The sequence below is a fragment of the Emys orbicularis genome, chromosome 4 (assembly GCF_028017835.1).
Source record: "Emys orbicularis isolate rEmyOrb1 chromosome 4, rEmyOrb1.hap1, whole genome shotgun sequence".
In the NCBI taxonomy this organism is placed as follows: domain Eukaryota; kingdom Metazoa; phylum Chordata; order Testudines; family Emydidae; genus Emys; species Emys orbicularis.
In genome coordinates, this window is record NC_088686.1 from 16,114,774 (window position 1) to 16,132,929 (window position 18,156).

Sequence of the window (18,156 nt, forward strand, 5' to 3'; positions counted from 1 at the left end):
CCAGACACAGTGTTTGGCAAATCATTGTAAGCAGTATGATAAATAGCAGCTAAAAGCTGGCACCCAAGACTAAATCATTACAGGTCTGCTCCCACTCCCAGGGAACACGGCATGGGAGTACTGCCCCTGCCCTCCATGGCAGCAGGATCAGACTTCATCTCTTACATATGCAGTAAAGTCAGTGTTGAAGTTAAGCTTAAGAGACCTGAACATGTAAGGTACGGAATGGAATTTGTTCAGACTTTATTATCCATCATCCTGTCCCCATGTCTCTCTTGTCTCCCTGTGTCCCTTATGCCATGAATAAAAGGCTCAGATGTACATTGATTCAATTCAGTGTGCCCAAGGTGTTTCTGCTTTGGCAGGATAGGGAACAGCAGGTCAGATTCTGCTTTCAACTGCACTGTTGTAAACTTGGAGTAACTCCATTGTAGTCTGCTATAGTAGACACTGGAGTTACTCCAGATCTACACCAGTGCAGTAGAAAACAGAGTTTGGCCACAGATTCCTGGAGCAGGTGCACTTGATGATGTCTGATTAGCATGCCAAGATGTTGCTATGTGTACTTTCTTTCACTAATGCACTTGGCCCAAATGTGAATGTGGTAAATCTTATCATAAGGTAAATATGATGAATAAGATAAATGGAATATTTGTACAGTTAAAACAAAGTCTCTGTAATTGGTGTTTTGGGAATACATTCTGTTTTACATTCTTTGAACCTTAATCATATTTCTCCTGATAGCACTCTGTTATGGAAAGCATGAATTTCTGTCCCCTCCCATGCACTTCAGTGCTAGATTTATCTTCCTCGACCTTTCCTATCTATCTCCGGCACCTGTTTCCTTTGTACCTTGGCAAAAGAGAGAATCCAACTTTTCTTTGTTTAAATGTATTCAGTAATCATAGGAGGGGCAGATTGACAGCCCTGCGGACTGACGCCCTCGATCTACCCCCAGCATCTCTCCAAGAAGATAGGTCATCCGCACTGAGTGAGATTCCAGAAGGAGAGCTGGCCCTCCGCTTGCTGGGGCTGGGCAGACTTTAGGCACCATTCCTGGCTTTGGGCCTCTAGGCACATCTCCTGGTGTAGACCTCATGTCTGACACCCTTCTTGGGAATGGGGATCCCCACTGATCCTGTTGCCTCCTAGGCTCTGAACTAGTGCTATCTTCCCAAGCCTCCCCAGCAGCTCTTCCACATCCCCCAGAATCCCACCAATGGTGCAAGCCTTCTGGTTCACAGTTTGTTTCTTCAGGGATACGCAATAATTAATGCCAGACAGACAGACTTTGCACAGAATTCTAAATCACCACTGCTCTTTACTTAGCAGCACGAGGAAGTCACAGATCTATACAAAATAATGAACACACCTATATCGATTTCCAGTTCAAGCACCATGCCCCTTCCTTGCTTCCTCTGCTGAAAGTGTGCCAATTAATGCCGGTATGCTAATGGTCTCTGGGAAGTGGACACTAGGATCTAGACTGAGATCACCAGGTAACTCCATGCTGAGCGCTAGCCCTCTGAGAGTGAGGACTTTTATTCGCTCCCAGCTAGGGGGCAATTCACACCAGACATAGAGGTGAAAGACCCCATTGCCAATCTGCTGAGCCATCGACTTTCCCTAAGCATTCAGTCAGCTAAACCTGCACAGGTATAAGCTTATAGCAGCTGCTTGGAATTAAAATGTTTTCTGGATTTGCATCACTGTAATCTTAAGCCTCCTGTGTTTGTAGACAGCTAATAATGATTATTGATAACTCTCAGTGGCACTTATGTTAAAGTGTTTGTTTGCTGCAGAATACTTGTAGCTCTCCAGCAATGCCTATACAGCCCAGTCACAGATCTGGGGGAGCTCCCCCTGTTGGACACTCACTAGACTGCTGTAGGGGCTCCAAACTGAATCCCACCTGCCCTGCCTCACCACTCTGGAGAGTTCTCTGGGCTTGGGGAGAGCCCTCTGGGGTGTCCACCATCCTTTCCCTGCAGCTCATGACTTCTCTTCAGACTCATAGAGTCTTTCCAGCTCAACTAACTTTCTCTGACTTGGATTGGTTATACAGTTAAACTGGACACTCCCTGCTACAAAAGTCCTGCCCAGCTCTTCCCCTCTCCTGCCCCAAGCTTCCTGTGCATAGAGGAGAAAAGCGTGAGAGGGAACAATGCTCTACAGCAGTGGTGCACAAACTTTTCCTGACACGTCCCCCTTAACCAGTAATGCAAGCTCTCCATGCCCCCCTCCATTACTGCACAGTCAAGGCTTCCTCAGCAAAGGAGCTTGGGCTAAAGGTAGAGCAGAACTGGGGATGGGGGAGAAGCTGCGGCTAGAGGCAGAGCTGGGCTGGGGGGAGAGCTGGGAGTGGAGTGGAGCTGCGGCTGGGGTCGGAGCTGGGCTGAGGGCTGCGCTCCATCCTCACCCATCCTGGGCCCTGCCACACACACCCTGAATGTTCCTCCATGCCCCCCTAGGGGGCGCACTCCACCATAGGGGACCACTGCTCTTCAGACTCCCTAGATCTCCCCGGCCCCATGCAATGGAACCCACACTGTTTGCTCTGCTTATTGAGCCTAGCATGCCATTGTTAGGGGAAGCCAAATTCTCCTTTAGGAGAATTATGTTATGGCAAACAGTTGATTTCAACAGCCTTCACTGATCTTATCTCTGTTAAATAAAGTTGAAAAAGACATAGCGTCTGCTCTTTTGCCAGCCAGGTCAGCTCTATGATCAGCTGAAAATATTAAGATTATTCAGAGCATCAACTATTGTTTCTTTAATAATCCGCTTGTTCTCCTTCTTTTGCTAATGATCCGTGCCTAAATCCCAGCTCCAGAAAAATAGTTACTGTGCTATGGTGATGCAAGCATTATAAATACTTAGGAGAGCGATAGATATAGATCATTATTAACCCACACGCTGTTAGTTTCATTTTTGCCCAGGCTCACGCTACAATCTCAGCCAAAATCTCCCCACCACCACCAGCCCATTTCTGCAACATAAACAATTTGATCTCTCACAAGAGCACTTCCACTCCATCCAGGTGAAGGTGCTACAGTTACTGTCATTGTTTAGAGTTAGTCCTAGCATCTCTACTGCCCAGGTTTTGCAGATGTTCAGACTATTTACTGCTGCACTCATTCCTTTGTCCACCATCTGCTCTGATTTTACCACTATTACCTTCCATCGCAGATTTTCCTGAACAACAGGACTCTCAATTATAAATACCATTGAGACGAGGACACCAGTGCCAATCTGCAAACAGCTCTAGTTCATGTGCCTAGACTGCCACAGCTACTACAAGACTCTCTGACAAAACACTCATGATCTACTGCTGTTTGAAACTCAGTGTGTGGCAGGCTAGAGAGTCCTAGATTGACACCCCAGCTTCCTGTGCACTAAGTCTCTGTGTAGACATGCCCTTAGATAGAATTGTTCCTATATTCCCCAAACCTCGTAATCACACTAGCATTTCACTCTTTACAATACCTCTGTATAACACCCTAGGGCAGGGTTACGGAGGGAATTGGGTATGTGAAAACCGAACCAGGCTATCTAACATTCCTCCCTCAGGCAAAGTTACTTTGCTCAGGGATTGTTTAGTCCAGCAATACTGTAATTCACTGGGGTGCAGTGGACATCCTCCGGTGCTGAATTTACAAATAATGAGGTCAATGGTTCTGATAAATCATCTTATTTCATTCTGTCTATAAATAACCCGCATCCCGGACTAGGAAGGAACAAGCTCATATTTTTAGTGTTGCATTTGTGTGCTGAAGGCTTTGGGAATTTCCATTCCCTTTCATCTATTTCTGGGCTAGATTTATGCTGTTTGCTCTTTCTAATCCATCTCCACTGCCTGTGTGTTCTTTGTCATGTAAGTTTGCCAACACCAAATTCCATGTTCTCCAGGCACTTTAAAAGATTTATAGCATTTGATATAAGCTGCTTGGATAAAAATGGTTAGCGGACTGGTCTCTTGCTTTTATTAGCCTTCTCTGCACAGCACGTACCTAGCTATGGAGAACTGGGAACAATTTATAGAGCTAAGTCCTTGTAAAACACGATGCTATAAGAAGTCATACTCGGTGCAAGGCACATATTCTCTTAGGGGGTTGCACTGTCTAGATGAATCCATTTTTATTTGGGAACTGGATGACAGAGCTGTCAGTTGATGTAGGCCTGCTTTTCTAACCTGGCTGTAATGCAAGTTGAGGTGGCTGTATTTTCTCATTAACTCAGTCTGAATTCTCCAACTACTAAAACCAATACAGACATACAGCACACCACAGGGAAGGCATTCCTCATTACACTTATCATCATGCCTCTTTTGGTGCTTTTTAATTAAATCTGAGGGCGGTGGGAGGAGGGAGTTGGAACAAGCAGCCAATCAGCAGAGGGGAAAGAATGTCCAGAAACCAAAAAAAGGTGTTGGACAGTGATGACACCATGAGCATCCAAAGGTCCCCCGCAGCCACTGCTTCTTTCAGCATTGCCAATCCCAAGCATTTGAAAACCATGGCTCAGATCCCAAAAAAATCATGAGATTTGGGGGGGTTCTTTTTATTTGCCTTCCAATTTTTGAGTCTTTAGGGTGCACCCAGGTCACATTTTCAAGCTTTTCTCAGCAGCAATGAAGGCTAGAAACAAACTTGTGGGGAAAAAATGAAAGCTGAGATTCTCACAGAATCACCTGACTCCAGGAGGTGAGGCTTAGGGGGAAAAAACAGATATTGTGTGATTCATGATAAAATCATCAGAGTTTTCAAAAAGAGCCAATGCACTGTTTGGAGTTATACGCAGGGAATACCAAGCAGGTGGGGGGAAGTAATGTTAACCCTAGATATGGTATTAGGGAGACCATGACTGGAATACTGAGTCCAGTTCTGGTTTCCACACTTTAAAAAAGATGTTGAAAAACTGGAAAGTGTTCAGAACAAAGCTACAAACATGATTCGAGATCTGGAAAACATGCCTTATACTGAGACACTAAAAAAGCAAATTCTATTTAGTTAGGTCAGATGTAATATAGTTAGGTCAGATGTAATGATCCCCTCTGGCCTTAAAACCTCTGTGAATCTGAAGGCAAAAGCAATTACCTCAATAAGCCAAAAGCTACATCTCGGGGTTAAGATATAGCTAACTCCACTCAAGACCTTATTATGCCCTCACCTCAGGAAACACACTGTGACCATTCTTCAAACCTTTTAAATGTCAGACAAAACAAAAAATGCACTCTGCGCGACACGAAACTCATCTTTTGATGCTGTGACTGGAAATGGTGTGGCTAATGCCAGTCTGCTTCAAGCTATTCTGAGAACAACTTCTGGAAAATGTTAACCACCAAAGATGTATATGGTTTGTAGTTTTGACATGAGATGGTTACAGGGACAATTAAAGAAAGATTGTTAGTTCCGTTTATACCCCAAATCCTGATTTTAGGCCAATTAAGGTGCAAGTGGTTTTTCCTTCAAAAAAGATTACTCTGAAGTTGCAGGCTTTAAGACTGTGACAGGAACCAATCTGCCCATAATACAATCTTGTTTATTTTAAGGGAGCAAACTGGGAACACAGCTCTAGCAATCCATGGGTTAATTTCCTGGTGATGATTCAAACATACAGAAGTAACTAACGGTTGGGCACGCTGACTATTGCAAACCAATGGATCTTGGAGGCTCTCTGACTGTGAACACAGGAACCCAATAACTCCTAACCCTGTCTGGGGTTCATTTGCAATTAGATGTTTTAATATTGCATTCAATGAAAGCAAAGGAAATATTTATAAAGGAGGAAGGATACAGAAGCAGGGGAGGAAAGACAAAGTACACACCTGGGAGTCAGCAGGCATTAGCGCTAAATTGACCTGCTTGTTACTCCTTTCTTGAGCGACATTGGGAAAGTCAGTCGGTCCAGGTTTTTCAAAATGGCCTCTAATTCCAGGTGCCCAGCTGCAGACCCATAGGGGTCTGATTTTCAGAGGTGCTGGTGTTTACTCTTGAAGGGTACATGACCATGATGCTTAATCGACGTAGCCAGGGATCTAGAAGACCTCTGTATGCCAAGTTCACCATCCAAAAGCTACAAAACCATTCAATCATCATGGTTTGGCCAGAGCAGCTAGAAGATGAAAATTTACCTTCGTTTATATATTGTTATCCCAAAATTTATGAAGCTCCAGTTCACGCTTCTGCAAATGAGTCTGTATCACAGGGGTTCTCAAACTGGGGGTCGGGACCCCACAGGGGGTCGCGAGGTTATTACATGGGAGGTCGCGAGCCGTCAACCTCCACCCCAAACCCCACTTTGGATCCAGCATTTATAATGGTGTTAAATATATAAAAAAGTGTTTTTAATTTAAAAGAGGGGGGGTCACACTCAAAGTCTACTAACAAGGTTGGACCTTAGTGAGGAGAACATCCCCATGGTTATAGCTGCCTGCTGTGTGCGCCATAATATCTGTGAAAAAAAGGGGGGAAATTTTTCACAGGGGTTGGGCAGTTGAGACAGATCACAATGCAGCCATTTTTGAGCAGCCAGACACCAGGGCAATAAGAAGAGCACAGCAAGGAGCGCTGCATATCCGCGAGGCTTTGAAAAGCCATTTCAAAAATGAGTCTCAGTAATGTGAGCTGCTTGCCGGCATTGTGCTTTCCCAAACCTTCACCTGGCTTGTATCTCTGTCCCTGTAAAGCCAACCCCCCGCCCGAGCCCACTGCTTCTACTCAATAAAGAACATTTATTTCTCAAATCCATTTACTATATTTAACAAACACAGGTAAAGAGAGAGAACAGAAAGAAAAGGTAACCTTGGGGAAAAGGAGTTGTAAAGTTGGAACGGGAGAAACATTTTCAGCTGTGAAGAACAACAAGGAGTCTGGTGGCACCTTAAAGACTAACAGATTTATTTGGGCATAAGCTTTTGTGGGTAAAAACCTCACTTCTTCAGATGTGAGGTTTTTACCCACGAAAGCTTATGGCCAAATAAATCTGTTAGTCTTTAAGGTGCCACCAGACTCCTTGTTGTTCTTGTAGATATAGACTAACACGGCTACCCCCTGATATTTTCAGCTGTGTAACATAACACGCATTCCAGACCATCAAAGGTCTGGGAATGGGCACCTTCTATTCCTTGTACTCCCCCCCGAGTTAAGTGAAAGAGATAATGGACTTTTCACCCACGCCTCATGGAACGCTTGGGAGAGGGTAATTCTGCACCAGGTGATGCTGACTGGCTGTCCACCAGGGGTCTGCAGAGGGACTCTACCCTCCTGCTTCTGTTCCTGCAGTTCAACCAGAGGCCTCAACATGTCTGCTTGATCCTTCATAATCCGAAGCATTTCATCCTGCGCCACACGCTCTCGCTCATTGGAAGCTTTCCTGCTCTCCATGTCCATGTCTAACTTCTCAGACAACGAAAACCTCCATGCTCTCAGCTCTGCGTCAGTTGTCCTGGAGGCATTCATTATCTCGGTGAACATGTCTTCCCGCATTCTCTTTCTCCTCCTTCTAATCACTGAAAGTCTACTTTCGGTGTTGGTGACCCGCCGAAGGACACATTTCCAGCTGACAGTCAGGGGGGAAAAAAATAAAGGAGCCATTGTACATGAATAAAATGTTTCCATAGCAAGGCTGTTTTTATTAAAAAAAAATCCCCTTATTACAGTAGGTGCAAGCCATAACCTAATCAGAATCCGTAACCGTTCACTGTGCCATTTTGCTGCTCCAGCCATGATGAGTAGCCCCCTCCCCTCCCCCCCCCCGGGTCATGGGTGACCACACTTTTAATGAAGTTTATGGCAGGCTCATGTTGGGAGCACAGGTAGCTCGAACAATGGCCCTTCCCCATAGCACTAAAGCTGTTTTCACTCCCAAATTGCGGAATCTCTCATATGGTGCCCCAGTCCCCTATCAGCCATTTTAAACTACTTGCCGACCCATGCCAAGCACAGTAAAGGCACATTAGCGGCCACGTGGTTTGGCAATCCGGAATGTGGGGTGTGTGTCTACATGCCCTTTTTTCCCGTGTAAGAGCACTTTTAATGAGAACTTCCCCCATTTCCTCTAGGCGACCCTATGTGATATCAGTCTCCTGACGGTCACAGAGGCGGAAAGGAAGATGCTGCAAGCGTCTGTGTATAGACCCAGTCCTTATGCTGCTATGCTGTGTGCCACAATGATGCCAGCAGAATTAATTCAGGAGTTGAGTGGGAAAGTGTCCCACCAAGGTGGAAGAAATAAGACTGCCCTGCCCAGAAACCTTCTGCAAAGGATTGCAGAGTACCTCCATGAAAGTTTCCTAGAGATATCCATGGAGGATTCCCGGGCTATCCCAGTCCACATAAACAGTCTTTTCCAGGGGCCACCCTCTGGATAGCTGGAGCGGCCTCTTGTAAGCAGAGAACTACAGCACCTCGCTTTTTCTTCACAGTAAACATGCAATACCACCAAATGTGTGTGCCCGCTAAAGTTTAACTGGACTTTCATTTGAACTGTATACTCACCAGAGCTGCCTTCCCCAGCAATCACAGTCGGCCACCGTGATGTCCTGCAACCCACAGGGCTCCGGGGTTAAAAATATTTCCTGGCTCTCGGGGAAAATGGATCCACCACTTGCCTCTCTCCTATTATCCTCCTCATTCACCATATAACTCTCCTTGTTGTCTCTAGACTCACACACCTGTGAGGTGTCCACGTTGCTTGTGGGGGTTCTCGGTCACCCCCGAGAATCGCATGCAGCTCATTGTAGAACCGGCATGTGTGGGGTTCAGCTCCAGAACAACTATTCACCTCCCTTGCCTTCTGGTACGCTTGGCAAAGTTCTTTTATTTTCACAGAGCACTGCTGCATGTCCCTCATGTAGCCCTTCTCCCCCATTCCACGAGAGCTCTGCCTGCACAGACTGTTCTCCCCACACAGCAATGAGATCCACCACCTCGGGGCGTGTAGTCTCCATGATCAACTGTGCTCAAGCTGGCATGCTCCCAATGCTGACCAAACAGGAGATGGGAATTTAAAAGTTCCCGGGACTTTAGCAGGGGAGGGGCTGTTTCCTGTGTACCTGGCTGCAGTGCAGCAGAGTTGAGAATGATCTCCAGAGCGGTCACAGATGAGCATTGTGGGACACCACCTGGAGGCCAATTAAGTCGAATTACACAACGCTGCATCTGCACTACCTCGCAGTCGGCCCATCAAAATCGAAATAAGCGCTACACCTCTTGCAGAGGTGGATTACAGAAGTCAACATCAGAGGCGACTTAGGTCGACATAAAGGACCCTGTAGTGTAGACACATACATTAATAGGTTGATTTAAGGTGGCTTCCTTCGACCTAACTATGTAGTGTAGATCAGGCCTTATTTATTTCAGTCTAAGTTCTAAACATAACACTGAGGGCTAGATCCTTGACCACCACCTCTTTCCAGGTAGTATTGCTCAGGTAGTGCAATGCTGATGCAAAACTGCCCTAAGTGGATGGGTGGTGAACCCCTGAGTGGTGTCAGATTAACACAGCCAGCTCTGCTCTTGCCTCAGGGGGACATTCCTGGTAGGCCAGTGGCAGAAGAGTGTAGCTGAAGCACATTGCACACCAATGGGCTTGGGCTAGTAGAGCATCCTCTGGGGAGCTGTCCCAGCAGCATTTAGGCTCCTTCAAGTTATGTTGGGGCCACACCAGCCTCCAGCTCCCCTGAATGCAGCGTGAAAAAATGGCTTTGAGACACTTCTCCATCCCTCTAGCTCCTGTACCAGCCATAGCCAAGGTGGAACCGAGAATCTGGTCCTCACTATTCCAGCAGTATGATCCATTGTATTTTATATGAGGTGGTCAGCTTCATTAAGTTTATACTTCAGCTGAGCTACCGAATTGTTTTGCAAGCTAGTAAACCTGCTGAATAATCAACCTGTCCAACAACATTGACAGAGATTTCTAAGTGTAACAGATGGCATCCCAAGTTATGCCCTGTATCGGGGTACACTTACTGCTGTGACACCTCTTCATGGCTACGTCTAGGGAACAACTCTCTAGGGAACAACCCTCTCCTGGTCTGATGCCCCCTTTGGTCTCTCACGCATGCTGCATCCCCGGTCACGCTCCAGGAGTTGCTGTGCTTCCTCTTTGTGAACCGGGATGCTCCCTCTTATTAGTGGCTTGGCCTTCCAGCCATGGCACTATGTGTTTTCTCTCTTCTGGAGTTTCAGAGTCTCTCCATCTGAACTGTCTCAGGTCCAGTTCACCGCCCAGACTGTGCCACTTCCCCAGTGGCTGGTAGGGGAACTTAGGCTCATCCACTACTCTGGGTTCCAGCCCAGGACTCTCTAATCAGCGACCAAGATCTGCACTGTCCCCAACCTTGCCACCATTTCCCTGAGACTCTTGCTTCACTACCTCTCCAGATACACCCTACCCTCAGGGCCAGGAGCCCAGGGTTTTCCTGCTCAGCTGGGCGCCATCCTCCATTAGCGATTGTTTATCAAGCCTAATTCTCCCTCAGGTGTTTCTTATCAGGATAACTGGCATCTTCTGAGCCTCATTAATGCTTCCCAATCTAGTATGGGGTCAACAGCCCATTACAGTTCCCCACAGCAGCAAAAATTAATTTCTGAAATGCTGTGGGTACTTTTCATCTGCAAAAGACCCATCATGTAAAATCATCAGCTAGGGCCTATGTGATGATTTCAAGTCCCATATTTTCTCAATGTTAACTATTAATCTTTCCCTGCACTCATCAATTTTAGAAGATGACTAGCAAAAAAGTATCAAAGATAGCCCTCCCCAGCCACATCTCCAGCACGCATCAGAGTCCCTTCGCCTGCCTGTTTTTAAGACACCCTGGTATCCTGTATACCCAGTGAATAATTTTGAGCAACATTGTTCTGAGATGTGACTCTCCTGACACCTGCTTAAAATCTTTTCCTACTGACTAAGGGGGGATTGAATTCCCAATTCTCTCCCCACATGGAACTTTAATGATTTAAGCACATTAGCTGGATAACTAAACTCTATTAAAGCAGAGGACATTTTTAGATGAAATTATGTTGATTAGAGAGATCAAATTATAAAGCATATTGTCCAAAAGGTCCGCTAAAATCAATGGTAAGACTCCAGTTGACTTTAATGAGCTTTGGATCAGGCCCAGAGAGCCAGTGTTGAATTTGACTCTAAGAGCATGTGTGCTGAAGTACAGAATTTGATCAATTAATCAAGTCATCAGCCCTATTATAAAATCTGGTAAATATCCTGGAAAACATTTGACCTCCAAGATTACACTCCTGTTTTCAAAGTGTGCATGAAGCACAATGATTTGTAATACTGTCACTGTATTAACTGATATTGAACATCACCGCATTCAAAAAGGAGAGATTGAGCAAAAAAGTAATGCATTTGCACTGATCCAGACTAAGGGCTGCCCAGTTCCAAATACATCATTGTTTCACAGCTCTGGAATTAAGGAAGAAAAAAAGTCTGAACAGAGAAAACACCAAGACCAGACATAACCCAAACAGACTTGGTGGGGAGGAAGGTTCCCTGTGCTTTGGACTCCTAATGACTTGCTGGTATCAGCTGGTGGTCTCATAGAGATTAGCGAATGTCCTTAGATCTCTGAATACCCAAACAGCAGCAGTGCTTGCAATTCGTCTATCTCAGCGGTTCTCAAACTGCGGGTCGGGACCCCAAAGTGGGTCACAACCCCGTTGTAATGGGGTCGCCAGGGCTGGCGTTAGACTGGCTTCAGCCCTGGGTAGCGGAGCTCAGGTTACAGGCTACCCTCCCTTGGGCTTTGACTTTGGCCCACCGCCCGGGGTGGTGGGGCTCAGGTTTTGGCTCAGGCTTTCCCTCTCCCCCACCCAGGATCATGTAGTAATTTTTGTTGTCAGAAGGGGAGGGGGTGGGGTCGCAATGCAATGAAGTGTGAGAAACCCTGATCTATCTATTAAGAAATGAGAGCTCAACCATAACCATCTGCTTTTGTTGTGACCTTAGGTTGCCTTCATTTTGAGATGATTGTCAGCTTAGTTTAGGGTGCACATTGTAAGGCGCACGCTAATCTGCCTTGCACCAGGGTACGTAGTTAAAAAGTGTAAAATCATAACTACTGGCTGGAGCTTGTATCTCAACCTCTCTGTTGTTTCTCTCTTCCAGTGACTGTGACTGTCGGAGGCAAGCAGCACTTGCTGGGGCTATATGATACTGCAGGGCAGGTAAATTATTTTACCTTCTTTCCTTTCTGATTTTTATTACACACATTTTTTCCATATAAAAAATAGCATCAGTGCTATTTTGTGATGGCTGAACTGATTACCTGTTTCTTACGCACGCAGAGATTTCAACACAAAAAACATGCCACAGACTGAATTTTTCTAACTAAAAAAAACCAGGCTAAACTATTAGGTCTTTTACACCTCTGACTTCTGTCACAGGCACAGAGCTCTCTTTAACGAGTCAACGATTACTAACAGTTTTCATGTAGCGGCAGCTGAGATACAGCCAATATTTCCTATCCTGAGTATAGAAAACAGCAAATACCCAATACAACTCTGTGCGGTAACTCTCAACAGCTAAAAGGCAACAGAGAGTCCTGTGGCACCTTTAAGACTAACAGATGTATTGGAGCATAAGCTTTCGTGGGTGAATGCCCACTTCGTCGGATGCATGTAATGGAAATATCCAGGGGCAGGTATATTTCCATTACATGCATCTGACGAAGTGGGTATTCACCCACGAAAGCTTATGCTCCAATACATCTGTTAGTCTTAAAGGTGCCACAGGACTCTCTGTTGCTTTTTACAGATCCAGACTAACACGGCTACCCCTCTGATTCTCAACAGCTATTAACTTTTAAATGGCAACCACTGTAGGTAATGTTCAACATATACCTACCAGTGAAAGACTGTCACTTACAATATAGCCTCCAATGTCTATGCCCAGTCTAAACTTACGTAATGCAATTTATGAGGCTTTTACCACTTCCCTTGCCAGACTATTCCCTGGTCTAACAGACATTCTTTTGAGAAGAGTACATGCACCTAAACTGCTGTGGCTGTCCCACTAATCCAAATTAATTAACCCAGAAAAAAATGTAGAGAATTTTTTATTAAGCATCTCATTCTCTTGCTGGTGAATCTTTCTTTGTTTACATTGTTGGGTCTGCAAGATCCTTAGAGAAGCAGCATCTAGTACTACAATGAGGCCTTTTCTTAGTAACTGTGGAATTAAGACAATGGCGACTCCAGTTTATAAACTTTGCCCTTTCATTCTTCTCTCCCCTATATCAGTCATAGGGGAACACTGTTATTCCACAGAACATCACGGAATACTCTCTGTTCTCAATCATTGTGTCCACACAGAACTTGCACTGGTTTAACTAAATCGGTTTAAATATCCCACCTTGAGTTAAACCACTGCAATGTTCTCATGTAGACAAGCCATCGTTTCACCAGCCGTTTGGAAGCATTCATCCCCAAAGTTAACTTGTCTGAAAGGAGAGCACTGGGACCTTAGTCAGTGCCACAGAAGTCAGTAGAAAAGTTTCAGTTGATTTCAATGGACACTGGATAAGGCCCTGGATTAGCTGATGCTTCCAGCTCAGAAAACAAGCAGGAAACCTACAACTATTGCATTCTCACTTGCCCTTGAACACAATAGGCATGAAAAGCACCATGACATGTCTTTGGGGGGCACTGTTGCCTGAAGTGCAGAGGGCTCACATGAAGTTCTAGGCACCATGTGGGTCTCACATCAACCCTGCCTGCATTTGTATGCATATCTTACCAATGTGTGTGAAACTGTCATTTTTGATTGGATAAGACTCGCATGAACTGGTAGCTGATTTTCTTCAGTACTGAGCCTCACCTCTGCTTGGTGGTCCAGCAAAGGCCAACTCTAGCAAACTTCAGGGCAAGACACAGATATATTAGGACCTGATCCTTCAAACACTTCCAGGCATAATAAATGCAGTAGCAGACACCACACTACTAAGAATACGGTTACACAGATTAATAATATTCAGAGACCCCAAGCACTACAGAGAAACAGACTGTCACTACAATAAGCACTACACCTGTAGTAGGGGCTTGCAAGATTGGGTCCCTTCTGGTTTTGCTTTTGCCTGATTTGTGTTTGGTCTATTTTATTCCTTCCACTCTGGCTGCTCATATTTCTGTAGGCAGCACCAGTTACTGAGTGCTAGCTATAGTGGCTAGTTTTATATCCGTTATGGTTTGTTGGTCCTTTTTTAATAGATGATCTAAAAATAATGAACTGAAATAGACTACCTAAAAATCAATACTAAAAATAACTAATATAGACTGTGATCCACACTCTAGGCCCAAGCAGATGTCTAAATACAGTAAGACAAGCCCACACAGCCTGTTGCATGGCCACACCCCAGAGTCACATATACTGAGAGGCAGGGTGATCCAATGCATAGGATCAACTGGATTCTAGTTCCAGCTCAACCACTAGACACATCACCTTAATATGCCTCTCTTTCCACTCCTTCCCCCACCCCTCAGCTTGTCTTGTCTAAAATGTAAGCTTCTCAGGTCAGGGTCTGTCTGTGAGTATGTGTGTGTTGCCTAGCACAATAGGGTCCATATATATTTGTTAGGGCATCTAAGCATTACCATGCTACAAGTAATAAATAATAACCTATCACATAATTGCACATGCAATCAGGGAACGTACACATTCAATTACCCAATTTGCACATGCAAAGGATAGTTCGTTCACACAGATGCAGGATTCTGGGTGTGCTCACATTTTGCACCCTTCTGCAGTAATGCAGGGCTGTGAATATCTGGCCAGAATTTTATTCATGCCTTAGTTTACCACTTCTGTCAGGCTAATCCAGAACCTTAACATTATTTTAACATGTTTTGTGTGTACTCCACCTGTCACCCACTCTGTCAACGACACTTTCTTTGATTCGTTTTCCTGAGCCAAAAGAAAACACTAAGCTGTGAATCTAGTTGACAGAAATGTGTTTTCCCCTCCTTCTTGACAATCATTTTGCCATCTCCCGTGACCAAGTTCAAGTTAGCCCAGGCAGGCCCGTCTCCAAGTGACACTCATTGACTGCAACTGACTTGTCAGAACCATTTTCATTTTAGATTTCAGTCCAAAGGAGACGGTCATTGAGTCAAGACATTACGGAGCATGAATCACTTTGTGATTAATAGATCATATCTTAATGGAGTCCAGAAGGATGCTCTTTCCCACATGCTGTTGCGGGAATGACAGCTCATATGGGTTCACTGCCCCCAACACACACACACACACCCCTCCTTGAGTTGTGTGGCTTTCCAAAGAAAATCAATATGAAGTCAGAGCTAACAATAATGCTTGACATTGGCATGCTCTAAAACACATGCTGATGAACTAACAATTTAAAAATGTACCCTGGTGCAGCATTACCCTCTGTCCGTGGGAGGAGGGCTCTGGCAGGGAACTTCGGTCTCAGCTGCTTGGTTTTCTGCATCTTTGGCATGAACAGTCCCAGATAGGACATTTTCAGCACCGTGCTCAGGTGCAAAGTGCTTTGAGAGCCCAACACTGAAGGCAGGGAACATGGACAGAAAGACGACGGAGGAAACAGCAGCAACAAGGACACAGAGTACTCCACATATCTGAGCAAAGCCAGGCCCACCATGGCAAACAAGTGTAGGAGGCAGCGGCATTGTGTTGCACAAACCTCCCAGCCCTCTGCTACTTGCCAGAGCCATGCCCAGCAATACCTGACCTGGCTCTGCCCTTTCCATTGTCGGTCAGTCAAAAGACAGCACAATCACTCAGCAGGGCATTATATTCCCTCCCCACACACACACACCGTAAGCAGCCTCATTAGCTACTAAAACGGGCCGTGAGGTTGTGTCTCTCTATGGTAGTCTGGCCCCCTTCCTGAACAACTTTTCTGGAAGAGAGACTGTAGGGTAAGAAGGTGCCTGTGACAATGACACTAGAATAAGGATGTAGCTGGGTCCCAGGCCTAAACTCCACAGAAGCAAGTTCCTAGGCACTCCCATTAGCACAGAGCACTAACAGAACTAGTGGCATTTTCCAGCCTTCCAACACTATCACCCTGGTTTAACCAGGAGATTTTCAGTGATCTGAAACTCAAAAAGAGTCCTACAAAAAGTGGAGACTAGGTCAGATTACAAAGGATGAATATAAAACAACCACCACAAGCATGTAGGGACAAAATTAGAAAGGCCGGGGCACAAAATGAGATTAAACCAGCTAGAAACATAAAGGTGAGAAGAAAACATTCTACAAATCCATTAGAAGCAAGAGGAAGACCAAGGACAGGGTAGACCCATTACTCAATGAAGGGGGAAAAACAATAACAAAAAAATGTGGAAGTGGCAAAAGTGCTAAAGAACTTATTGTTTTAATTTTCACCAGAAAGTTTAGTAGCAATTGGACATTTAACATGGTGAACACCAGTGAAAATGAGATATGGTCTGAGGCTAAAATAGGGAAAGGACAAGTCAAAAATTACTTAGACAAGTTGAATGTCTTCAAGTCACCCAGGCCTGATGAACTACATTCTAGAATATTCAGGGAGATGACTGAGGAGATATCTGATCCATTAGAGATGAAATTTGAAAATGGGAGAGATTCCAGAGGACTGGAAGCAGGCAAATATAATGGAAATCAGGATAATCCAGGGAATTACAGACCAGTCAACTTAACTTCAGTACCCAGAAAGATAATGGAGTAAATAATCAAGCAATCAATCTGCAAATACGTAGAAGATAATAAGGTGATAAGTAACAGTTAGCATGGATTTGTTCAGAACAAATCGTGTCAAACCAACCTAATAGCTTTCTTTGACAGGGTAACAAGCCTTGTGGATTGGTGGAAGCAACAGATGTGGTATATCTTGACTTTAGTAAGGTTTTTGATACTCTCACATGACCGTCTCATAAACAAACTAGGGAAATACAACCTGGATGAAGCTACTATAACGTGAGTGCATATCTGTTAGAAAACCGTTCCCAGAGAGTAGTTATCAATGGTTCACAGTCAAGCAGGAAAGACATGTTGAGTGGGGTCCCGCAGGGATCAGTTCTGGATCTGGTTCTGTTCATCAATGATTTAGATAATAGCATAGAGAGTAGGGTGACCAGATCACCCAAGTCAAATATCGGGAGGCGGGGGGGGGGGTGGCGTGGCGGGAGGGGGCGGGGCAAAAAAAAAAAAACCCTGCCTCCACAAGCGCTGGAGGGAGGCCCCGAGAGACGCAGGGGAAGCGCAGGGCCAGGGTGAGTGAGAGTCCGGCCTGGCCCCGAGCAGGCAGGACTCAGTCGGGCGGTAGGGAGAGGAGGGGGGCAGCCCACGGGGCCAGGCGGTGGCTGTTCTCCCCCCCTGGGCAGCGGGACTCGGGAGCAGCCGCTGCTGCAGCTCCCACTGCCGCGGGGGGAGGAAGCGGCCAATGGCCAAGCTATCCCACAGCAGCCCCGGAGTGGGGGCAGCAGGCCCCAGCCCCCCTGTCCCGCTCGGGTCCCGCAGGGGAACGAACGGGGCTGGGCTGCCGATGCCTCCGCCCCGGGGCCGCCGCGGGATAGCACCAGCTGGGCAGCAGCCCAGACGCGACTGGCCAAGGGCTGGGCGCAGTGTGCGCGATGCTGGGTCCCCACAGCAGACCCGGGCTCGGGGGGTTCGGGCCCGGGCACCAGAGCCGCAGCCGCCGAGCTTGGCCATCGGCCGCTTCCTCCCCCCGCAGCACTTCCAGGCTCCGGAGCATTTCCTTGTTTGTCCAGTGTCCCGACCGCACATCGGTCGGGACACAGGACAAACAAGGAAATATCGGGACAGTCCCGATAAAATCGGGACGTCTGGTCACCCTAATAGAGAGTACGCTGATAAAGTTTGCGGATGATACCAAGCTAGAAGGAGTTGCAAGTGCTTTCGAGGATAGGATTAAAATCCAAAATGATCTGGACAAACTGGAGAAATGTTCTGAAGTAAATAGGATGAAATTCAATAAGGACAAATCCAAAGTACTCCACTTAGAAAGGAACAATTAATTGCACACATACAAAATGGGAAATGACTGCCTAGGAAGGAGTACTATGGAAAGGGATCTGGGAATCATAGTGGATCACAAGCTAAATATGAGTCAACAGTGTAACTGTGTTGTGCAAAAAAAAAAGCAAACAT

The 18,156-nt window shown here is 45.8% G+C and overlaps 1 protein-coding gene across 1 annotated transcript in view; it reads left to right on the forward strand.

Annotated features, from left to right (window-relative positions):
• Window positions 1-18,156, forward strand: part of RHOJ (ras homolog family member J) — a 64,283-nt gene that overhangs the window by 36,706 nt on the left and 9,421 nt on the right. The window contains exon 2 of the mRNA XM_065402715.1: window positions 12,136-12,194. Within this exon, the coding sequence (XP_065258787.1) occupies window positions 12,136-12,194 (59 nt within the window). The remainder of the gene's footprint in view (window positions 1-12,135; window positions 12,195-18,156) is intronic.